Source organism: Gekko japonicus, unplaced genomic scaffold, assembly GCF_001447785.1.
Source record: "Gekko japonicus isolate JY-2015 unplaced genomic scaffold, Gekko_japonicus_V1.1 scaffold422, whole genome shotgun sequence".
Lineage (NCBI taxonomy): Eukaryota > Metazoa > Chordata > Lepidosauria > Squamata > Gekkonidae > Gekko > Gekko japonicus.
Window position 1 is genome coordinate 1,062,325 of NW_015174855.1, and position 25,356 is coordinate 1,087,680.

Consider the following 25,356-nt stretch of genomic DNA (forward strand, 5'->3'; position numbering starts at 1 on the left):
CACCGCCATCGCCTGGTGTGACGCTATGCATTGCTCTGGCAACGGGGCTGTTTGGAGTCCCGTTGCCAGAGCAACGCGTAGCGTCACATCCTGGCGACGGCGGTGCAACGCCCGTTGCCGTCCCCCGCGGCAGAGCTCCTGTAAAGAATGACGATCCCCCGCTGCGATTCAACAAGACTTGGCAGCCCTAGGACAAACCCCTGGACCTGGAAACACAAAATTTGTGGAGAGTGCTCCTACCATGACGTAGATGCTCACTAAGAAGGGATTTTTAGAAATTCGGCCTCTAAGGGGGTCAAAAGGGGTAAAATGTGCTCCCCCCATTGCTTCCTATGTGGCGGCCAGGCTGCTGTCTCCTTGCACCCCCCACTCTCTGATTGGTCAGCTGCAGAGCTCAGTGTTCTGTGGAGCTCATGAAAGCTGAGGAAATCAGGAGTGGCCAGCCACCTGTGAGGTGCAGCAAAGCTGCTGGCCCAGCCTCCCCATAATTTCAAACATGCTCTCCCTCCTACACCTGACAGGCAGTTGTCTGTCAGGTGCAGCAGCGGTTGCAGGGTGCTTAGAGCCATCAGGGAGCTTGTCCAGCCTCCACAATGGCTTGCAATACCCCTCCCTTCCCCCTCCTACACTGGACAGGCAGCTGCCTGTCAGGTGTAGGAGAGGGGGTGGGATGCTTACAGCCGTCAGGGAGGCTTGCTGAGCAGGATCGCCTTAGTGCTGCTGCTGGCCTAGCCTCACTGATGCCTTTAAAAACACTCCCCCCCAACACCAGACAGGCGGGTATCTGTCAGGTGTAGGAGCAGGGCCAGGGTACTTTAATCCATCAGGGAGGCTGCCCAAGCTGAAACACCTTAGCAATGCTGCTGGGCCAGCCTCCCCAGTGGCTTTAGACACACTCCTACACACCCCTCTTCCACATGACTGGCGGTTGTCTGTCAGGTGCAGGAGCAGGGGCAGAGCATTGAAATCCATTGGGGAGCCTTCCCAAGCAGCATCTCCTTAGCAATCCTGCTGGCCCAGCCTCCCCGATGCCTTCAGACACTCTACCCCTCCTACAACTGACAGACAACTGCTGTCAAGGGTTGGAAGGGGCACCGAGTCCTTAAAATCATAGGGGAGGCTTGCTTTGCAGGATTTCCTTAACGTTGCTGCTGGCCCAGCCTCCCTGATGCCTTTAAACACAATCCCTCCCCACAGCAGAAAGGCAGGTGTTTCTCGCGTGTAGGAGCAGGGCCAGGGTACTTTAATCCATCAGGGAGGCCGTCCCAGCAGGATTACTTTAGCGATGCTGCTGGCCCAGTTTAGCCACACTCCCACCCACTATGGAAATATACCCCAAATTTGTAGAAAAGTGGTTTCCTGTATTAGGTAATTTTACTTCTCACAATGTGGGTTCTAGAAAATTCGTTGCTATGAACTTGCTCAATATCTGATTGCTCGGATGTTGTTTTGAATACGTAGTTATGTCCCACTTCTTAAATGTAACATAAATGAGAAACATTTTTGTTTTTTAAAAAAGTATGCCCTGCACGTGCACACACACACAAATCCAATGCCCAGGCCAAACCCCTCCACCAAGAAACTCAAAATAAGAGGAGTGCATTCCTACCATGACATCAACCCCCATTATGAAGAGATTTCTGAGAAACATGACCCTAAGGGGGTAAAAAAGGGGGCGAAATATGTTCCCCCAATTGTTTTCCATGTGCCTAGCAGGCTGCTACCTCCTTCCCCTCCCACCCCCGGTCAACGGTGTAGCTCAGAGCTCTGAGGTAAAACCTGCCTGCTTGCACCCACCTCCCTCTGATTACTCAGCTGTGGATCTCAGTGTTCTGAGGTAAAAACACAGTTAAAAGAGACTGCAGACAGTTGGGAACAGTTACAGAAATCAGCAGTTCAAGACTCCTGAATGGACATTTCTCATAACAGCCAGCATGGCAATTGAGTTTATGAATGTTCATGGGGAGATAGTAAAGGACCTTTCTAGGAGCCTGCTCCAAAGTGAGCTGGTGAGCAGCCTGGTGATCCTAGCACCTGAGGGCAGAACCACCACTGTGGTCTACAGAGAGGTCCTTCGGTGGGGGGGGGGGAGACGTGCGTATGTCTCACTTCATCCTTTACACTACAAATCTTCTCCATTAGAATTCCTACAACAAATGTTACCTTTCAAATTTCACATCATCAGTAATATAACTGGATTTACGGAGCTTAAATACTGTAGTGAAGCACAGGTATCAGGCTAGTAGTTATTAAAGTGACATTGTTCAGATGGTCACACTAACCATAATTCATTTAATTAAACCAAGGTTTCACATCGTGTCTGAAACAAGCCTCTGTCTTGATGAATGCATTTCCAGTAACATTTATCTTCTGATTTTTTACTAGCTGGTTTCCAATTCACCCCGTCAGCATGAACAATACCAACCACCTTACAAGCAGTGACAACGTTGGCTACGCTGCTTATCTCTTAGAACAGGAGAAAAATAAAGGATACTTATCAGGAAAGGTATGGACTACTTACGGTAAACCCAACATAAATTAAAAAATGATGCATAACTTTTGTTTTATATGTGAATATATTTGAATATTTAAACCTGTGAGATCAGTGGACAACATATACTGTTGATGCCATATTCAACATTAAGAGTTTGGTAACTAGTTTCTAAATTTAGTGAAGATAGTGAACGTTAACAAATTTGTAGTAGATGCTGTGGAAGCTGCCTTTTTCTCCATCCTAGAAAATTCTTTACATCTTCTCCACTTTGATGCTTTTCCTTTACCATTCTGGTCTAGAATTTATTCCCATGAAACTAGTGGGTTCAGTCAGGGCCAGCGTCAGCGTACCCTGTGGTGGGGCAACTACCAGGGCCTGTGGCTGCTGCTAACTCCCCAAAATGCATCTCCGGTCATGCTCGCACTCATAACCTTCTGTTTGCACAGCTTTGTCACCTGTGCTCCCAGCTGCAAAGGCTGCCTAGCACTGCTGGAGAAGGGCAAGTGGGTGGTGCACAGAGCATCAGCTTTCCTGGTGGCCATGGCACTGGTGCTCCAAGCTGTGCCTGACACCATCTGGGATATGGCATGTGGCCAGTGTGGGCAGTTGTGACTTCCAGTGATGGGAAAGCTTGCAAGCAGGCAGAGGAAGGATGCACAAGCTGCTGGGGGCATGTGGGTGGCTGAGCAAGAAAAGGAGCCTAGTCATGGGCTTAAGGTCCCAGCACTGCCGCCCCCGCCCCCCAACTTGGAACTGGCCTGTGGCACAATCCAGCCAATGTTTTACAGTACTATTTTATTATGTAAGAAAATGAGGTGGAACGGACACATCTTCATTCAAAGGATGATTGTTGTGTAGAATTTGCTGTTGTGGACAGTGGTGATGTCCTCTAGCCTGAAAAGGGATTGAATGAATGCTTGGAGGGGAGATCAATCAGTGGTTATCTGCTATGATAACTAAATGGAACTTTCATGTTCAGAGGCAGACACCCTCTAAATATCAGCGGGGAGGCTCTGCGGACCTTCCAGAGTGTCTAGTTTGCTGTCATGTGAAGTAGGATGCAGGACTAGATGGACCATAGGTCTGACCCAACATGGCTGCTATTACATTCTTATTTAATGGCACTTACTTATGCTATACATACATACATACATACATACATACATACATACATACATACTTGGATTTATGAATCGTCCAGTCCCTGAATACAAAGGGTTCTGGTTATTTACTTCAATAAAAGAATATATAAGATTTCCAGTTTATGAAGCAGCGATGGCGGATGCTCTCCCTGGACTGCAGGAGAGCGAATCGCACACCAGTGGCCTGGAGGGGTGCCACCTCAAGAGACACCCCCATGGAGCCTTTGCGATAGGCTCCAGGCCAGAGGGCTTTTGAGGGGTAGCCTCTTCGATGGCGTAATGCTGGAGAATCGAGGTTCCCCTCCACCCTGATGGTCCAGTCGCTGTGTGGCCTTCGGGCACTAGCTGGTTTGACCGGGACAAGCGCTGGAGATCGAGCAGAATAACGTTTAAATTGAGCGAGGTCAGAGAAACTGACTGACAATGAACATGAGTTCTGAATAAACCGGATTACTTTAAAAGTGAATTTCCACCCACCCCCCGCTGATAAAAGAGGTCGCAAAGAGGGACACCTCTTATGCGAATGAACTGATAAGCGATACGAAGGGGGAGAGGGGAGGAAACACAACGAGTGTGTTTTGAGAGACTTACTTGATTTTTGTCATTGTGGGGTGAGTTTTTCAAGCCAGGAAGAAGCGGTAGAAATTGTAAATGGTGGCCCAGCAGAGAAAGCTGAAAATGAAACCACCAGGCAGTCAGAGCCCAAAACCAGAGGAGGGAGCAGATGTCATTAAACTGTTAGTGGATATGCTCAAGCCAGTGATGGAGCAACTCAATGGTATTAACCAGCAATTGACCGTGATGAACAAGAACTTTGCATCTCAGCTGCTCCAGCTCAACAAAACGGAGAAAAAAGGAGCAGGCAAATGAGAAAATTAAAGAGATGGACACCACAAGCAAAAAATTGAAGAAAAGAATGGGAGAAGTGGAAATGAAGCAGAACTTCCAAGAAAATCATTTGCTGCAGTTACAAATGGAAAAAGCTAAAATGATTCTCAGGTTCCAGGGAGTTCCTGAAGCAGAGCGGGAGGACCTGAGGAAGGTGCTTAGCGAGATCATCACTCCAGTAATAGGCTTAACAGCGGATGAGCTTGTAAAAGAAATGGAGCTAGCCTACAGGGCATACTCCAACTATATTTTAAAAAATAGCCTGCCTGGAGAAATTGTGGTCAGATTCTCAAGAAGACAGACCAGAGATGCCATCTTAAAAGCGACATCAGCAACTCCACTGAAAATGGGAAATCTAATCATCAAAACCTTAAAAGACATGCCATTTGAAATTCGACAAAAGAGGGAAAATTATAAGGATTTAATTTCTTTCCTTTAAACCAATGGAATATCGTACAGATGGGTGGTCCCGGAGGGTGTTATCTTTAAGATAAAAGAGAGAAGATAGACTCCACTTTTAAAGCCAAAGAGTTTTTGCGGCGTCAGCTGGGAACAGAGGAAGAGTCTAAAGAGGAAGAAATGAAATTTAGTGACTCTGCCACCCCTGGAATGGAAGAGGGCTCTGCTGCAGAAACGGGTGCCAGAGTTGTATACGATTTTAGAGACAGAAAGCCGAAGTAAAGGCAGGGAGACTCGGAAAATGGCCTTTTGAAGCGAAGAACAAGAAGATGATCAGAAAGTTCTCTCATAACAACTAACATATTAACACATAAATATTGAAGCTGAGATAAACAAGAACTCCAGAAGTTCTTATAGTACTAACACTCATATTAACAGGGATAAGATCTCCTCCTCTTGGGGTTTTAGCATAGTGTGGTTATCTTTCCTTTATCCCTAGTTGTAGTTCCCTTCCTAATATTTTCTTTGTAGTTCTGTAGTCCATTGCAAAATAAAAAATATCCCTTCGGGGGTTTAAAAATAAAATAAAATAAAAGAATACATAAATACATCATAATGACGAGTTAAAATACAATAAATAAACATTACAGACTTAAAATTAATGCCCAGATATTTAACCTTTAACCAGTTCTGGACCATGTTGCTGCCTCACAAGCAGGATAAGAAGGGGGGAAGAGGAGGGTTCCAGCCATGTTATTGCCTGTCATTGCCCTCAACCAAAAGCCTGGGAGAACATCGCTGCCTTGCAGGCCCTGTGGAATTGCATTAAGTCCTGCAGGGACCTGACATCATTTGTCAGAAAGTTCCACCAGGTCGGAGCTTGGCTGAGAGGGCCCTGGTTGAGGACAGCTGGATATCTTTAGGGCCAGGGATCACTGGTAGATTAGTTGCTGTAGATTTTCCAGGTAGATTGCTCTCAGGGATCACTGGTAGATTGTTCTCAGCAGAGCATAACGCTCTTCGGGGAACATACCAGAGATGTGTTAAGTTCTCCTTTTTACAATATTAACAGCTTGCAATGCCTTTTAATAATTTCTGACCCCATGGTATTTTATATCTGATGATTCCGTTCAGATGGGCAGCTAATCCTGCCATTGGCCCGGCTCTAATTTGATTCTGATCTTTTTTATCCAGTTTTGCATGACCAGACAGCTCCCCCATGAATTGCCTTACCGTGCACGGACTCCACTGTGGATTGTCTAGAAGGCGTCCACCTGAAGGATCTGCACGGTCAGGGTTTCTTTTAAATGCTGTTTGAGCATGAACATATATGCTTCACCATGTACTTGTTTTTTCACGCATACGTGGAATTGAATGGTTAAAGCACTGCCAGTGTTACATGGAGCTGAAAACCCTACACCCAGTTCTATGATGTCAGAGAACAGCAGCAGGTTTTTTTGGGGGGAGGCGTGGGGTACGCCTCCCTATCTCTCCCCATGGAGTGGCCAAATACAGGACAGTCCCAGCACACCCAACTTCTTCTTTCAGTTTCTGTTCTGATGCAGACCTGGCCAGGGCTGGATAAATTAGTCCCGGCCATCCCCCTTGCCACTGAGATCTAGCTCAGTGGAGGGACTACTTGGTGTGGGGAAAGACCTACCTTATCCTCCCTCTAGGTACCATTTCAGTTAACGAAGTTCATTAATTTCACGGGCCATTCATAAACATGAAATTGTCCGGAATGCTTGAGAGGATCTCTGCAGCTGTCGCATGTTTATGCATTTATGCGCATATCGCTAAGAGAATTTTTAAAAATGGTGGTTGTTTGGGATGGTTGTGCACTGGAAGGATCAGATGGGGAGAGTCGGTCGGCCCACCGGCAAGCACCAGCACCAGACTTTCACCAGTATCTTTAAAGTCTGGCTCCCTGGTGGGGCTAAACGAGCTGATCACCTTTCCCAGATGTCACTGTCTGATCGTTCTCTTTAAATCCGCCAGGCATTCATGCCTGGGTCGGATCTAAAGACCTGTCTGAATGTGACCGATGTTATGCATGCATATTTCTACAGCTAAATTAAATGAGAAATGTGCTTCAACACTATAATATTAATAACAGACATTTTTAGTACATTGAAAATGTTCTAAACTTCATATGCAGAATATAAGGGCAGAACTATGACACAGGGTACTGCAGGAAATAGCATTAGTGTGTTAAGTTCTCCTTCTCTCTGTAATGTACATGGAAACATTTATCCTCTGTTATGATAGCTTACGTTTTGTGGCTCCTGATGACATTTGACATCATTGGCTGCTACAGGTAGGGGCAGGAAAAATGCATAATAATTTCCTGTCAAAACACAGAGGAAATTTAATAAACAGTCTGGAATAAGAGGAAGTGCCATTTTCAGCAGCATCCCCACGTTCTACATAATCCCCATGTTGTACAGTAGTTACTACAAACAGCCCTGTAAAACAGAATGTATTACTGTCCCCATATTGCAGATAGGAGATGAAAGTTGGATAGTTGTCTAAAGCCATGTAGTGAGTTAATGGGTGAGGTAAGATTTCAACCAAACATCATTTGGGTATAAGAGTGTTATCTTTCTGTCTGCAGTCTGGCAGGGAGTATCCCATAGGAGAGGAGTATACCCCTTGAGAATTTGATCCCATTGTAGACAAGGGGTTTCACCAAGAAATGCACTTCCCATTGAAGCAGTAGAAAAGGCTAATATGATGAGTATTAACTCCTATACTTAATAGCCCATCTCAAATTGTTAAAACAAGGTCCACCTCCAAAAAAAACTCACATCAGAATTTGACTTCCTTGGTACCTACCTAATGCTGTTATTCTATTTGTGATATTTTGTGACATTATTTGGTTTTAAAGGGGGAGCTGTTATGTAAGCTGTTTTATGCCTATTGCAAAAGCAGCTGAAAAATGTGTTCGATGGATAAATAAAACATTTATGTCATATTTGTATACTACAAGGATTTCCCATGAGTTATAAGCATGGACATGCTATAGAAATGGTGGTAACAGTTGTTTTGAAGAGGTAAGTGATGTAATTGTGTCTTTCTTTTTCAGGGTCCATATGTAGCTGCTTTGGGATCAGCTAACCTGGGCGATGTGTCTCCAAATACAAAGGGACCACACTGCATAAACACCGGGCAGTCATGTGAAAACCTTCATAACTATTGCCCAATAGGCGGGGTAGGTAGTAAATGTAGATCAAGGTTTTGTACCTACAACCACAAGACTTACATATCCACCCCCACAGAACATACATACTCACCCCAAGAAGAACACCATCAACAAGCAGGGAGAACAAAACATTGATTTTAATCGTAACATACCAGCCTATCTGTCTCTTATATAATATGCTCTGTTCTTCCTGTTTCAAAGTAATCTGTCTAATATGTCTACTCCCATGTGATCCAGGCATTTAGGATACCTATTATAAATTTAAGTAAGAATATGTAATACACCAGTACCAAGAATAAGCAACTTTTGGCTGCACCTTAATTCACTACCGGAGCTGTTGTTATGTCTTACGGTTGAACTGATACCATTTCTAGGCCAGAGCAGATGAGACACTGAGAGGTCCGTACATTAAGCACCCAGGAGTTGGGGTTTTGTTTTTGTTCAAAGCAGGTGCATCAGGGCCATTTTTGGATTGGGACCAAGGCACCAGAGAAGGAGTGTTAAGTGCCTCTCCCGCTTGCTGGTCCCAGATCCAGGTTTTCAGGACCTTTCCTGACTAAATAGGTCGGTTCCTTTGGAGAAAATGGCTCCTTTAGAAAATAGACTTTGTGGCATCACTTCAATGTTGAGCTCCTCCCCTTCCCCAAACTCTGCCTACCCCAGGCTCTGCTCCCCCCCAATCTCCAAGAACTTCCCAGCCCAGAGCTGACAACCCTGGCAGATGCAAATGAAATACTTTATCCAATTCACTTTGGCATTATCAAATTAGAAAACTAGTGCAAATAGTGGTTACAATCCTAACAACACTTTCTTGTGAATAAGCCCTATTGACTAAAACAGGACTTTATTTTGAGTAGACTTGCCTAGAATTGCTCTCTGAATCTAACGATTTAAGTAGAAGAAGGGTGGGTGGCAATAGCCATGGTGGAAGGAGCTAGGAAGTTAGTCATAGTTGCCTCTCCTGAAGAGTAGATGTTATCTTCATGGTGATGAAGGTGGGCTTTGACCAGAAAATGTTCTGGAAGTCAGTCTTGGTTTGCACAAGAGCTGGATATATCTCTGTGGTTATCTCAAGAAAGCAGCTTGATTGCCCTCTGATGGGATAGGTATAATTTCAGAAAGGTGTTAAGTATCTGTCTACTCAGAATCCTACCCTGACCTGGAGGGCCCAGGCTAGTCCGACCTTGTCAGATCCTGGAAGCTAAGCTGGGTTTGCTCTGGTTAGTTTTGGAAGGACGTCCAGGGTTGCTATGCAGAGGAAGGCAATGGCAAACCACCTCTGTCATTCTCTTGCCTTGAAAATCCTATGGGGGGGCATACGTCAGCTGTGACTTGACAGCACTTCACAAACACACACATCCAGAAGCCTACTCAGGTCTATTCAGTGGGGCTTACTGCCAGGAAACTGCTCTCAGGATTGCACTGTTAGATGTTTGCCAACCCTGTGAGATGTCTGCTAATCCTGACCATCCTTCTCAGTATGATGATTTCCAGGGGTCTTTTGGGGCCGGAGTGGCTGGAGCGCCGCTCCGGGAGCCCAGGCACTGGCAAAATGGCAGTGGCAGCAAGCCCCGCCCCCAGCTCCTCCCCCGCTACGGCCTGTTGCCGGCCTCTCAGGGCCCGTGCTGAAGCACTGCGGCCCTGGGGATGCCCATCGCCACCTCCTCAGGGTCCACACTGGAGCGCTGCAGCCCAGAGGTGGCAAGGAGAGCCCCCCCACTGCCTCCCTGGGCAAGCGCCAGAGTGCGGCAGCCCAGAGGAGGCAAGGAGAGCCCCCCACCGCCTCCCTGGGTCAGCGCCGGAGCTCTGCGGCCCAGAGAAGGCAAGGAGAGGCCCCCCGCCGCCTCCCTGGGCCAGCGCCGGAGCTCTGCGGCCCAGAGGAGGCAAGGAGAGCCCCCTGCCGCCTCCCTGGGCCAGCGCTGGAGCACTGTGGCCCAGAGGAGGTCAGGAGAGCCCCCCCGCCACCTTTAGGGGTAAGTGAGGGATCCGTGGGGGGTGGCGGAGGCTTGAGTGGGCACATCTGCTCCGAACTCGGGATGGGAAACCACAATGAACCACTTCGATTCCTGCAGCTGAAACTATTGCAGTTCAATTTAAATGGTGTGTATGGATCTAGATCACTGCTTTAATTCATATGGTTTGTGTAGGTGCAAGTTCTGCCTTCCCATTCCTATTCAGAGCCACTCCTTCCACGTATAATTATACTAAGAGCGTGCCCTAAAAAATCAGACTGTAGCACTCTGCCGCTGCACATTGCAGAACAGTTAGTAGTGGTGATGATAGCTCTGTTCTGATGATGCAAAAAGATCCTACATCAAATGCCTAATTACAAGGGCTCACAGCACCATGATGTGCAACATCGGGAGTGCCATAGTGTTCTCTAGGGGTTCCCTTGTCCATAGGTTCACCGCCTCCTCCTTGGGAAATTCTTGCAGATTTGGGGCCAGTGGCTGGGGAGGGGGGCGTTTGGGGAGAGGAGTGGGCTCAGCAAGAACTTAATTCCATACAGCCCACCCTCCAAAACTGCCATTTCCTCCAGGGGAGTAGTCTGGAAATCAATTTCATTTCCAAGAGACATCCAGGCCCCACCTGGAGGTTGGTAACCTACCTCCCCCAGGATTCCTTTCTTTCCTTCTCTTCTACACCAAATTACTTGCTTTTGATTCCGAGAAGTGATTGGGTTTTCTTGGCAGGCAACCTACAGGATGAAAAGTCCGTGTCTCCTTTATCTATTGTTTGGTCTAAAAGGGGGTGGGGTCTCTGGGCCTGACTAATCCAGGGATGTTGGGTTGCCAACCTCCAGGTGGGGCCTGGATACCTCCTGGAATTACGGCTGAACTCCAGACTACAGTGATCAGTTTCCCTAGAGAAAATGGCTGCTTTGGAGAGTGGATTCTATGGGCATTATACCCTGTTGAGGTCCCTCTCCAGACTCCACCACCAAATCTCCAGGAATTTCCTAACCCAGAGTTGCCATCTCTACAGGTCAGCCTGCTCCATTCCAAAACCTGGGGTGATCAGGCCCAAGGTCTGGGAGGCAGCAAGAGATAGCATGTCCACACATATATAAGAGAAGAGATTTATTGTCCATGCTTTGTGAGAAGGCAAGAGATAGCATGTCCATACATATATAAGAGAGGAGATTTATTGTCCTGCAAAGAGATGTGGCGCTGCCCTTCACCACCAACATTTAAAAAGGTGTAACTCGGTGAGGGTAGAACTATTGGTAACATAAGGAAGCCTTGTGGGAAGGCAGACACATGGGCTGTGTTCTCTGATCAATCTAGCGCAGGGTTCTCCAACATAGTGCCCATGGATGTGATTGACACCCGCCAGTACTTCCTCCAGCACATGCTGACCTTTTCAAAAAGTAGGTGGAACTTTTTATTGGCTCTCCTCATTCAAATGAAAGGGTTTTGCATGGCTCCAATAGCAGCTGCAGCCACTGGTGAATCAGGAGGATTTGGGTGAGCGCCCAGGCTTTCCTAGTCAGTGTGTGGTTCCATTCCCCCTTCATGCTTGCTTTCTTTTTAAATCCCCCCCTTCTCTTTGTCCCTTCCTCCCTGCAAGGCTTTCCTTCGTTTCCTGTTATTGTCCCTTTCTCCCTCCTCTTTTGGGCTTTCCTTCATTTCTTTTTATTCCCCTTATGCAATTCTTTTGCAAAGTGTTGGATGTTACAAGTTAAAACACTTCTATTTCAGTATTTACTGGGTTAATACTGTTTGTTTGTAACCAATAGGTTTAGAGAGCTAGAAAGCCCGTAACTTCAGATCTAGTTTGTTGTTCTGATTGGAGACCAAGGTGCCAGGTATTAGCATTTTATGGCTCTTTGTCCAGAGCAAGAAGCAGCTTGTCTTCTCTCTCTTCTGCCATGTTCTGTCTAGCTGTAAGGATGTAGGAATTTAGCTCTTTGTTATTTTACTTCCCGTGTACCTTTTCCCCATGCTAGGTTGTAGTAAACTTTTATATTTAAACACACCATGGACTCTGACTCTTTAATACTCTGCTGACTCTGCTGATTTAGTACTCTGCTGAATTACTTTAAGAAATTATAAGAATATACAATCTAACACAAAGCAAGGAGAAGGTATTGCATTTGGCTGTGCTCCCTGTGGCAGCCATCTTGGGGGGCAGCACATTCTACCCTCTCTCAAAATTCTGAAGCTGCCTGGTGGCTCAGATAGACTGGGGATCCCTAACGTAGTGCAATGGCTTTTGGTTCTCTGTTCTACACTATCAAATTTTGTACTGCTTGCTTGTGAGTTTCATCTTTTTACTTGTTTTTCTTCCATCTGCTTTAGGCCAAGATGTGCATAGCTTCAGGTCCTGGTCGTGACATGCTTGAGAGCACAAAATTAATTGGAAGAAACATCTACCTGAAAGCAAAGGTACGTGACATGCTATGCAGCACAATCCTATGCAGGTGTACTCAGAAGTAAGCCCCCCCTGTATACAGGCGGACATATGGCCAGGTAACTGTGCCCAAAATGAATGGATTCACATTCTAGCATGTGCTTTCTTTTAAAATCTGAAATCCAGATTTTCATCTAAAATATCTTGCACAATTTTTCTAGATGGAAACAAAAGTGTGAGTTTGAACTTATCCCCGCCTTCAAGGATTGAAGTTTATTTTGTCTTGTAGGTTAAGATGAGGGTGTAGAACTAGCCCAGGACCTTGGCCAATGACACACCTACTACAGGGAGTTTCACCATGTAGGCTAGGGCTGTTCCACACAGCGAGGATTCTCCACTTTGCTTTCAGCGTTGCTGCAAATACAAAGTATTGTACTGTATTCCTGACCTGGATAGCCCAGGCTAGTCTGATCTCATCAAATTTCAGAAGCTAAGTGGGATTGACTCTGGCTAGTATTTGGATGAGAGACCTCAAAGAAATAATAGGGGTGTGTGACATGGAGGCAGTCAATAGCAAACCACCTCTGAACATCCCTTGCCTTGAAAACCCCAAGAAGTGGCCATAAAGTCAGCCGTGACTTTCCACCAGCAAAGTATTGTAGCTCTTGAAATAAATAACATTGTATGCTAGCCTGTTCTTTTTACATTGTACTGACCTGCTGAAATTCTTAATGTCATGTAATGTCCTGTATTGTGAACAAGATGGTGCAATTATAAGTTGTTAACCTATAATGAAGAATGTTGTAAAAATTTTAAAATAGAGAAGGGGGTAGATTAGGAATGAGCATGCTGGTTTTAACAGTCGCCTGCCACTGATCACCACAGCGCCAACATGTGCATATGCATAGGTTTTATCCCTGTGACTGAGAATGCTGAACCATCAAGGAAGATAGGAAGACAATCCCTGTACTTTGGACGTAGGCAATGCTGATATTTCCAGTCCCCTTCTACATGCACTGAGGTTGGCCACCATACATCAAGTGAACAAGTCTCTCTCTCCTCCCCCCCCTCTCCCCCCCCCAATCCCTCCCCACTCCCCACTAAGATCAGGTCAGGGACCTACCCCATTTTTTATGGAACTTTGTAAAGTGTACTTTGTAAAGTACAACAATGGTGCAATATAGATAACAAATAACAATCAAGTGTTGTGTACTTCAGTGACAAAAAACGTCCCATGAATATGTGAACCTGCTCTGAGAGAAGCTGAATTGCCTTTCAATTGCAGGCCAGTTTAGGTGCGTTTTCGTTGTGTGTTCTTCCACTCGGAGTCATACCCGCTAATAGGTGACTGTAATCTGTGTTCCAGGAGCTGTCGGCAGCAGCCTATGAGGAGATAAATGGTCCCCTCAGTTCCGTTCACCAGTGGGTGGACATGTCAAACGTTACCGTATGGCTCAATGCTACTCATTCGGTAAAGTACTGTTAATACCGTCTTGCAGTCAGGAAATAACAGTCTAGTGGGATACCATTTTCACGGCCTAACTTCATGATCTTTTTCCAAAAGGCTAAAACATGTAAACCAGCCTTGGGGTACAGCTTTGCTGCCGGCACTATGGATGGACCAGGAATGTTTAATTTCACACAAGGCAAGTGATGAGAAATATTTACAGGCCAAGTTTGCTTTTGCTCTATTTGCAATTATTATTATTTAGCATTCAAAACTGATCTGGACCAATATTTTGATAACTAAAGTAACATTTCTCTGTTTAATTTCATACAGTGAGCATATTGTAGGGCCCAAATCCCTGATCTCTAACTATAGAGATTCCTCTTTTAACTGAGCCAAGAAATGTGCCCAAGCCTTTAATTCCCTTGGCCTAAATAGGATTTCAGTTGGATGGTTCACCAACTAAACAATTTCAGTTTGTGGACAGCTGTAAAGCTTTAATATCCTTCCTTACATCCTGCCAAGTGAACAACAACAGAGGTTGTCAGAATTCTCCCTGGATGTATCGCATGTCTAGTAGAAGCTTGCTCCTGCCCATGACCCGAAAAATCAGCATGTAGGATCAGGCAGCAAGCCATGCGATTGCCATCTTTCCAGTGTTATCTCTAGCAGTGCAAGAATTGCCATTTTGGGGCAGTTCATTACACTAAGTCACATGAACCTATGACACTGTATGTTCCAGGAGAAATGGAATGATGCAGAGTGGGGGGGAAATATTTATTTTATTTATTTCATTTGATTTCTTAACCGTCCTTCCTTGCTTATGTGGGGCTCAAGTCAGTTTCAAGGTCAAGGTCTCCCTTGCTCGAAATCCAGTCGAATCCGACTCTAGGGTTGCGGTGCTCATCTCAGTTTCCAAGCCGAAGAGCCAGCGCTGTCCGAAGACATTTTCCGTGGCCATGTGGCCGGCATGACTAAACACCAAGGTGCACGGAATGCTGTTACCTTCCCACCAAAGTGGTACCTATTTATCTACTTGCAATTTCTTGCTTTCGAACTGCTAGGTTGGCAGGAGCTGGAACTAGAGACGGGAGCTCACTCCATCATGCGGCACCCGGGTCTCGAACTGCTGAACTACTGACCTTCCACAGCCTGCAGTTCAGTGTCTTAACCACAAGGCGGTTTACAACAACATAAATTCAGTACAATTTTAAAACCTATCAAAACTACAAAAATTCAATATTAAAACATTCAGCATAAATATTTAAACACTTTAAAAACAAGATGGCATATCCAGCATCCAGATTTTTATAGGGGGGAGGGGAGAGGAGGGGAAGTTGCCGGGTAGATGTAAGATTTTTTTTTTCATTTTTAAAATGTTTATTAAGAGGAAGTATAACATATCAAGACATATAATAACTGCAAAACAGTATACAAATGTCCTGAGAATCCAAAATTACAAACCAACCAGTTAGTCACCATTACAAATTTTTTACATACATCAACAGTCATAACAAACTAAGTCAGTACTAAATCCGATCACCTATACACAGATGCTGTGTGAGCTATGAATCCCATAGAATTGAGTAAAGTCTAAAAGATAGATGTAAGAATACCGCCAATGGCCTCAGCTGAAGGCCTGGCGGAACATCTCTGCCTTGCATGCCCTGTGGAACTTTGATAGATCAGACAGGGCACGGATGTCATCCGGCAGAGAGTTCCACCAGGCTGGAGCCAAGGCTGAAAAAACCCTGGCCCTGGTCGAGGCCAGCTGGATATCTTTGGGGCCGGGAATCACCAGGAGATTCTTATCTGCTGATTTCAATGCCCTTCAGGGAACATATCGGGAGAGGCAGTCCCAAAGGTACATAGGTGCCTGACTGTTAAGGGCTTTAAAGCTAAGCACCAAAACCTTGAATCTGATCCGGTGCTCCACTGGAAACCAGTGCAGCTCGCGCAGCACTGGATGGATATGTGCCCTCCATGGAGTCCCTGTAAGGACCCGCGCAGCTGCATTTTATACCAGTTGGAGCTTCCGGGTCAGTCTCAAGGGTAGCCCTACATAAAGTGAGTTACAATAATCCAGCCTGGAGGTGACCATTGCATGGATTACTGTGGCAAGGTTGGGGCGAGACAGGTAGGGGGCCAGCTGCCTAACTTGGCACTGTTGGAAAAATGCCCGCCATACAACATTGGCAATCTGGCGAATCCTCAAAGGTGAGAAGTACATTTGAAAGAGCCAGTTGGGTGTAGCGGTTAAGTGCCAGGACTCAAATTTGGGAGAACCGGGTTTGATTCCCCACTCCTCCACTTGCAACTGCTGGATGACTTTGGGCAAGCCACAGTTCTGTCATAGCTGTTCTTGAAAGAGCAATTCTTGAAAGAGCTCTCTCAGCCCCACCTACCTCACAGGTTGTTTGTTGTGGGGAGGGGAAGGGAAAGGAATTTGTAAGCTTCTCTGAGACTCCGAGTGAAGGGTGGGGTATAAATCCAATCTCTTCTCTTCTTCTTAGTGAAAAATGAATACCGTTCAACATAGAATGGTGAATTAACAGTGCAGTCCTATGCAGTTACTCTGGATTATTCGATTATTCCAGTGGATTTAGACTGGAGTAACTGGATAGGATTAACAGAAGGACAGCAGCCATTAATAAAGAAGATATAGAAAGCTGCCTTTCATTCTAGCAATGGGTTTAAACTCTCACTGATTAAACTGCAATTTATCTCACACTTGCTTGACAATAACTTCACAAAGGCAACTAATTTGAAATTTGCTAAATACAAACATTTATTGACAAGTTTATTAACTGATTGGTTAAAATTAACCTACAAGTCTGTGTTATAATTCTGCGAACACATTTCTGTTGGCAGGGGCAATAAATGGTGATCCATTCTGGGACGCAGTCCGTGATGGATTGCTTGTTGAACCATCCAGTGAAACAGTAGAATGTCAGAAACCCAAGCCTATTCTTCTTCCTACAGGAGAGGTAAGAAACATTACTGCACATTGCCAGGAGGAAACTGACTTCACCTGAGACTTAAATAAAGTCGTGATTGGGCTGGATCCCAATTTAATTTTCCAGTGGCAGAGAGGAACTTTCCTGCCTTTCTTCTCCCACGGCAGCCCTCTGATCTCCAAGAAACGCTGCTCTTGGGTTGGCAGAGGACCCCCATGGAATGACATGAGTGGGGCAGGCAGTGGGAATCGGTAATTGAGGGAGATTGCCAATTTCATTTGGTTCCAACCCATTACGATCACCATGAAGGAACATTAGGTTGTTTTTCTGAAAAGTAGACCCTTCGTTGAGTTATATTTCAGGCTGGTTTTGAATATCACCTTTTCCAAAAATGACTTGCACTACGGGATTGGGGATATTACTTGAAAACCGGAAAATGAAGCTTTTATTCAGGGACAGTTTGGAGAAGGCATTGTATAGGTTTCTGCCCGTCCAGCCTGTCCAGGAACGAGGGGGGAAGCCTACACTTTTCAATACATTAAACAACAACCCAGAGAGGTATGCTACCCTCTCTGGATTCAGAACAATACGCCACTAGAACCTCTTTTTAACTAAGGTCCCCTTTCCAGCCCAAGAGCAAGGTTCAGACTCTTAGCTGGCATATGGAACTTAACACATTAGCAACAAGATTTAACCTCCAATAGTAGCATATGTGGTCAGCGGATTAGGCTGCAAGATTTAGCCTTGGAATTCAGCTACACAACAAAGACAAGTTAGAAACAATAATAATATTTTATTCAGCACAGAGTATTGCAATTAGACCATAAGGATTTCAAAAAAAGAAAGGCTAGGGCAGTTTGCCTTAACTAAACAGTAATTCATATTTACCAAGTCAGGATAACATCCAAGAGTTCAAGATTGTCCATTGTAATAATCCAGGTAGCACCAAGGGATTTTGAGGAGAAACTCTCCTTGTGCACCAGCCATGTGCTCAGCTCACAAAGGAGGTCTTTGTCTCTCCCAGAGACAGCATTTCCAGATGCAATTCAAACAAGTAGAGAGAGAGCAGGAACAGCGAACTCTCTTCCAAGGGACCAGACAATTAAACCCCAATCTAGTCACAAATTAGCCCTGGCCAGGAACCAATTGCGAGTAGACATAGGTGTTAGACAATTTGTTAGTTGTCATGCGTGCAAGTGGGGATAGGCTAGGAGTTTGAGAAACCACGCCTGCAGTCACATGGCCCCCAACTCCAGCTAGTCCATGGGCTACATGCCTTCTGACATGTTTGGCAGATGCCATCTAGTCTCTCCCAGCATGGAAGTGTGAAGAATGTGGGTTTATGGTATGGCAATTGAGGCCATGGGGCCCACCATTTGGCTTGTAACAGGAACTAAGGCACAACCGCATGATATCAGAAAACAGAACAGGAAAAGGCAGGACTTTTAGAAATCAATATTTCTATACAGGCATTTTAAAAGACTGCAGCCTCTTTAAATGCCTTCTGAGTTCACTTGCAGGGTTGCACTGCCGCAGTGGTGCAGCTTGGAAAAGGCATTTAAAGAGGGTCTCTTTAAATGCCTTTTCCAAGCCATACTGCTGCCACCATTGCCATGGCGTGACTCAGCAAGTGAGCTCAGAAGGCATTTAAAGAGGCCATGGTCCCTTTAAATGCCTTCCCCCCCCCCATTCATTGAAAGCAATGGAGGATGGGGGCACCAATTAAAACTTGGGCTATGCTGCAACTTTGGGCTATTCTCCCAGAGCCCCAAATACCCCTTGGTTGATTATCCATCATACCCTATATAATGGAGCTGGAAAAAAATTGGTTTCCCGAATATTTCCTGAATTTTACCCCTACAGCCACAGTTGCTGGCTCTATATCCTGTACATTTGGAGCAATGCCAAGCATTTGCTTATGCTTTTAATGACATCTTCTGCAATAAAGACTAATGCAAAATTACCTTTCTTCCTAAATTTCTCAAGCTGTCGAAACCTTACCCATGGCATCCAAAAATTATTGATATTCAGATTGTTCGCATTGGATCTGTGGTGATACTGGCACTTCCAGGGGAGTTTACGTATGTATCTGCATCTGTGCTTACTGTTAAGGAAATGTTTAATAGCATGCATTTGTGGGATTTCATAGTACATTCAGCAATAGAATACAGAACATGAATTTATTATGAAGAAGGGCTTGTTCTAGAAGAAAGATCTGTAACTGTTGGTTTTGAAATGCAAGGACAAACCAACTTGAAATTTAGAAAGGATAACAGTTAATATGGGATGGCCCAGGTTAGCCTCCTCTCATCAGACCTTGGAAGCTAAGCAAGGTCAGCCTTGGTTAGTACTTGGATGGAAGACCACCCAGGAAGTCCAGGGTTGCTACTCTGAAGTAAGTAATGGCAAAGCACCTCTGTTCATCTCTTGCCTTGAAAACCCGATGGGGTCACCATAAGTTGGCATATTCTACCACCAAAAGATAATAAGTGGAATATGTCAATTGTTACCAAGCCTGAAGTCTCCCTAGAAATTAAAATGACCCAACTGAGGTACTGTAGTTTACTCACATTATGAGAAGACAAGAATCACTGGAAAAGTCAATAATGCTAGAGAAAGTTGAAGGCAGCAGGAAAAAAGGAAGGCCCATCGTGGGATGGATTAATTCAATCAAGGAAGCCACAACCCTCTGTTTGCAAGAACCATGCAAGGCTGTTAGCAATAAGATGTTTTGGAGGTCATTAAGTCATAGGGTCTGTATAGATTCTCTCCTCCCCAAACCACACAAGAATGAGGGGGAAAGAAGTCTACACTGGAAACATACATTACACAAGAACCCAGGAGAGATAGGCTCTCTGGATCTCAATAGAATAGCCACCAGAACCTTTTCAACTATAGTCCCCTTCCAGTCCAAGAGCAAGGTTCAGACTCTTAACTGGCCTCTGGGACTTATACAAGAATTGCTCAACCTAGAGTTGTGCAGTTACTCTTAGCAAGGTAGCATAATTAGGCCAGCAGTTCAGGCAACCGGATCTAGTTTTGGAGTACAGTTACACATCAAGCAGACACTATTTATGAACAAGAATAAAGTTTATTCAGCACAGGCTTGCAATCAGACTAGAAAGACTTTAAAAGAACATCCTAAGCAATGTTTTGCCTAACTACACAATCAGAAGCATATTTACCAACATCAGGTAGGGTCCAAGAGTCAGTATTGTCCATTGGGATAGTCCAGGTATCTTGAGAAACAAGAGTTTCATCTTTGCAAGCATGCAGCCATATGCTCAGCTCCAAAGCAACTCTTTGTCTCTCCCGAAGAGCACATGACAGAGACAAAGCATTTCAGGGATAAGTCCACAGAACAGCAGATAACAGGAACAGAAGAGCAAGAGAGAGCTTCTCTCATTGGGTTTAACCAATTATACTGCAATTCAGTCTTCAAATTAGCTCTGGCCAGGAGCCAATTGAAGTAGACTTGGGAGTGTCCAATTGTTCTGAATGGTCAGTAGTCTTGAAGGCCACACCTGCAGGCATGTAACCCCAAACTCTAACCACTCCTCTATGCTTACCATAGGCGCCATCAGGTCTGCTAGAGGTGTGAAGAATGTATGGTTTATGGCAGGCTATTGAGCCTCTTCTGACCAAATGGTCAGCCATCTGGCTTGCATAGGAAATCAGAACAGCAGGGTACATTCCAGGGGGAAGGCAGGGTCTATAGGAATTAATATTTCTATACAGGGTCGCCATAAGAAAGCACTTAACACACACACAGGTCAATTGTAATAATAAAGGGGCACAGAATTTATTTATCTGAGTGCTTATACTCCACTTTTCTCCACAAAGGAACCCAAAGCTACTTACAACAGTAAAGAATACAGTATAAATGAACCAACCAAAACAAACAAACAAAACAGCAAACTATGTCTTGGGTTGGTCCTGGATTCAGTGACTGGCTCATACCAAGGCACAAGCTGAGGGTCACGAAGCTTGCACCTTTGGCTGTGCCCAAGCATTATACCTACAATTGGAATGGAAAAGCAAATGTTCAGCAACATGTTACAGCTTCCCCAGATGTTCCTCCAAGTCTTTCCCTCTCTGCTTGCCTCTTCCGTACAGTTAGTACACAACAATGGCCCCAATCTGGCAGAAGTTAGTTGCGACTAAACTCCATTGAAAGCAGTAGGACTTACATTAATTGGTTTCAGTGGGATGTAACTGGATTGGGGCCAAAATATAATTAATTTTCTACCCATTTGCATGGTGTCAGAGATGTCACCTGATCATCTCTTGATCATCTCCTAAATTAATGACTTTGAAACCTTGATAGTACCTGCCTCACAGTGCAATGGTACAGTAATGGAAGGTTATGGAAACTGACATGACTATTTTCATGACCCTAAGGACAATGTCTGGACGAAGAATACATGAAGCTGTTAAAAGTGTAAGTTACCAACTTCAGTATTGGGTGGGATGTTGATCATCTTGTCTCCTTGTAACAGTTGATCCTGATTATGAGATATTCTGAAACTATATATATTTTAAATAAATAGTGAAATGTTTTAAAGAGCTGTAGTTCTGGTAGATTTCACTGAGGCAGTTCTCTTCCCTCCTGGTGTCTGAATTTCAGCTGAGGCAACTGGCATCTTCATTCTGACACAGAACACTTTCATTTAGCCACTCAGGGCTGTTACATTTTGCTTGAGTCCTCCGCGGGTCAACATGATCAAAAAGGCATTGCAAGTTTCCTACTTGGAACTTGATCACAGGCACTAGCTCGCCCAGTTTAAGAACATAAGAGAAGCCAATGTTGGATCAGACCAATAGCCCATCCAGTTCAACACTCTGTCACACAGTGGCCAAAAATACCAGGTGCCATCAGGAGGTCCACCAGTGGGGCCAGGACACTAGAAGCCCTCCCACTGTTGCCCCCCCCCAGCACCAAGAATACAGTGCATCACTTGCCCCGGCCTGAGACTTCCTATCCATAGCTTGTGGCTAATAGCCACTGATGGACCTCTGCTCCATATGTTTATCCAATTCCCTCTTGAAGCCATTCATGCTTGTAGCCGCCACCACCTCCTGTGGCAGTGAATTCCATGTGTTAATCACTCTTTGGGTGAAGAAGTACTTCCTTTTATCTGTTCTAACCCAACTGCTCAGCAATTTTATAGAGTGCCCATGAGTTCTTGTATTGTGAGAAAGGGAGAAAAGGACTTCTTTCTCAACCTGCTCTATCCTATGCATAATCTTTTAAACCTTGATCATGTCACCCCTCAGCCATTGTTTCTCCAAACTAAAGAGCCCCAAGTGCTTTAACCTTTCTTCATAGGGAAAGTGTTCCAACCCTTATATCATTCTAGTTGCCCTTTTTCTGCACTTTTCCCAATGCTATAATATCCTTTTTGAGGTGTGGTGACCAGTTTGGATCAGGACCACAGTGCGTGAGAAGCAGGGTTTAAGCAGGCCCCCCACACACACCATCTTCTGACCAGATGGCATTATTGTCCCATAAGACCCCCCAGAGAGGCAAACAGCAACCCCCCGCCCAGGCCATTCCAGGTTAGGAAAATGGTGTTGGGGGGCTTAAGGCCCTGCCCTATGGTTGCAGTCTGCATTGGGCCTGGGATTAAGTTCCAGCATGAAACTCACAGTACACATTTGATTGTGTGGACCTAGGGAGGACCAGGGGAATCAAAACATGCATTTAGGCCCTGTTAGGAACAGGAAACCCTGACCAGGACAGCTCAGGTTAGTCTGATCTTGTTGGATCTCAAAAGCTAAGCAGGGCCAGCTCTGGCTAATATTTGGATGGGAGACCACTAAGGAAGTCTAGGGTCACTATGCAGAGGCAGGCAATGGCCAACCACCGCTGAATGCCCCTTGCCTTGAAAACCCTTCAGGGTTGCCATAAGTTGGCTGTGACTTCACAGCACTTTCCAGCACCAGGAGCAGGAATAGGTAGTCCTAAGAAAGAAGATGTTGTATGTTCTGTGAGGAACAATGGTTCTGCAGAAGAAGTTGTTAAAATATGTCATGTAGTTTCCAGTTTAAAAAAAAAAAGTTATAAAAACCTTACAACAGTTGAGTTTTCCAGCTGAGTTATTTATATTTATTTACTATTTAGGCCTCAAGTAATGGAGATGTTCTTAAGGCTTTGCTGCTTCCTGCCTTCTTGGCCTCAGCTTATTCTGGCCTCAGGTTTTTAGCACATGCGGGTGTTTTATGCCCTAGCATGGCGCAGCGGGCAACTTGGCCATACTGCCCTACCTAAGGGGACTATTATCTCACCTTTCTTCATTAGCAGAAATTTGAGTCTAGTTCCAAACCACCCTCTCTTGCAAATGCATGCTGAGGGTTTTTACATTCTTTGTGGGTTTTACAGATTCTGGTATATGTGCATATACTGATGCAGTAGTGTTTCTTCTACTGAATGCTGACTAGACAATGTGGGTTCATTTTTCGTAGGAACTCGAAGCCCAAGGGAGCCCGGGAATGCATGTTATACTGGCAGGCCTATGCAGTGTTTATACCCATTATATAACAACGTTTGAAGAATATCAGGTAAACAAACTAGCAGCATGGCTGAGACTAAATGCTACAGAGCTGTGAAGAAAAATACCTTTATGTTTTTGCAAAAAAAAAAAAAATTGGGAAAAACTTAGAATTAACGAACCCAAGGGATAATTGGGATAGATTGGACACCCAGCATGTAGTGTGCAGAGTCTGATTTCTGTCTGGTACAATTCTGGGGCTAAGCAATGTTGAGTAATCCAGATGTCTTTCTGTTTTATTTTGTAGATTCAACGGTACGAGGGAGCATCCACTATTTTTGGCCCACATACTCTGTCCGCTTACATCCAATTATTTAGAGAACAACTCAAGGCTTTGGTTCAGGTATTCAAAAGCTAAGTCAATAAAAGCCTATAACAGGTTTTTACTTTTCTGTGTTAAATTAAAATGGAAGGATAGGCACTTCTGTACTTGTTTTTTGTTCAGTGACCATCATGTAAGAATACTTCTACTTTCTTATGCTGTGATCACACACGCTAAATAATCCACTTTCAATCCTGTTTCAATGCACTTTCCAATTGGATTTTGCCAGTTCACATAGTAAAATACAGTTGAAGAGTGCATTGAAAGTGGACTGAAAGTGGATTTAGTGTATGATCGGAGCCTTACACTGCAGTCTTAAAAGCAGTTACATCCTCCTAAGTCTATTGAAGTTAGTGGGCTTCAAAAGGTATGACTGTATGTACGATTGCACTGCCAAGCACCTTTGTGACAGAAGCAGAAGAGATTAGGAAAAGATGGCAAGAATACACAGAAGAACTATACAAGAAAGACCTCGATGTCCTTGACAACCACGACAGTATAATCACTGACCTCGAGCCAGACATCATGGAATGTGAAGTTAAATGGGCCTTAGAAAGCATTACTAACAATAAAGCTAGTGGAGGTGATGGTATTCCAGCTGAGCTATTCAAAGTCTTAAAAGATGGTGCTGTTAAAGTGCTGCACTCAATTTGCCAGCAAATTTGGAAAACGCAACAGTGGCCACATTCCAATCCCAAAGAATGGCAAACTATTGCACAATTGCACTCATATCACACGCTAGCAAGGTCATGCTCAAGATCCTACAAGCTAGGCTTCAACAGTACATGGATAGAGAACTGCCAGAAGTACAAGCTGGGTTTCGAAGAGGTAGAGGAACTAGAGATCAAATTGCCAACATTCGCTGGATTATGGAGAAAGCAAGAGAGTACCAGAAAAACATCTACTTCTGCTTCATTGACTATGCTAAAGCCTTTGACTGTGTGGATCACAACAAACTATGGCAGGTCCTTAAAGAGATGGGAGTACCAGACCACCTCACATGTCTCTTGAGAAACCTGTATAAGGGCCAAGAAGCGACAGTTAGAACCGGATACGGAACAACTGATTGGTTCAGCATAGGAAAAGGAGTACAACAAGGATGTATATTGTCACCTTGCTTATTTAATATATATGCAGAGTACATCATGCGAAATGCTGGCCTGGATGAATCACAAGCGGGAATTAAGATTGCTGGGGAAAAGATCAACAACCTCAGATATGCAGACGATACCACTCTAATGGCAGAAAGTGAAGAGGACCTTAAGAGCCTCTTGCTCAGAGTAAAAGAAGAGAGCGCAAAAGTGGGCTTGAAGCTCAACATCAAAAAAACTAAGATCATGGTATCCGGCCCCATCACTCCTTGGCAAATAGAAGTCGTGGAAGTAGTGACAGACTTCACGTTCCTGGGATCCCAGATCACCGCAGACTGTGACAGCAGCTATGAAATTAAAGGATGCCTGCTCCTTGGGAGGAAAGCGATGGCGAACCTAAAAAGCATGATAAAAAGTAGAGACATCACCCTGCCAACAAAAGTCCGCATAATCAAAGCAATGGTATTCCCAGTAATCATGTATGGCTGCAAGAGTTGGACTATAAGGAAG

General features: G+C 44.8%; 1 protein-coding gene across 1 annotated transcript in view; it reads left to right on the plus strand.

Annotated features, from left to right (window-relative positions):
• ASAH2 (N-acylsphingosine amidohydrolase (non-lysosomal ceramidase) 2) overlaps positions 1-25,356 on the plus strand; it is a 91,190-nt gene that overhangs the window by 53,011 nt on the left and 12,823 nt on the right. Inside the window, exons 8-17 of the mRNA XM_015424604.1 lie at positions 2,386-2,506; positions 8,009-8,134; positions 12,427-12,513; positions 13,845-13,949; positions 14,043-14,124; positions 16,797-16,912; positions 18,869-18,963; positions 21,284-21,323; positions 23,348-23,443; positions 23,681-23,776. Of these exons, the coding sequence (XP_015280090.1) occupies positions 2,386-2,506; positions 8,009-8,134; positions 12,427-12,513; positions 13,845-13,949; positions 14,043-14,124; positions 16,797-16,912; positions 18,869-18,963; positions 21,284-21,323; positions 23,348-23,443; positions 23,681-23,776 (964 nt within the window). The remainder of the gene's footprint in view (positions 1-2,385; positions 2,507-8,008; positions 8,135-12,426; positions 12,514-13,844; positions 13,950-14,042; positions 14,125-16,796; positions 16,913-18,868; positions 18,964-21,283; positions 21,324-23,347; positions 23,444-23,680; positions 23,777-25,356) is intronic.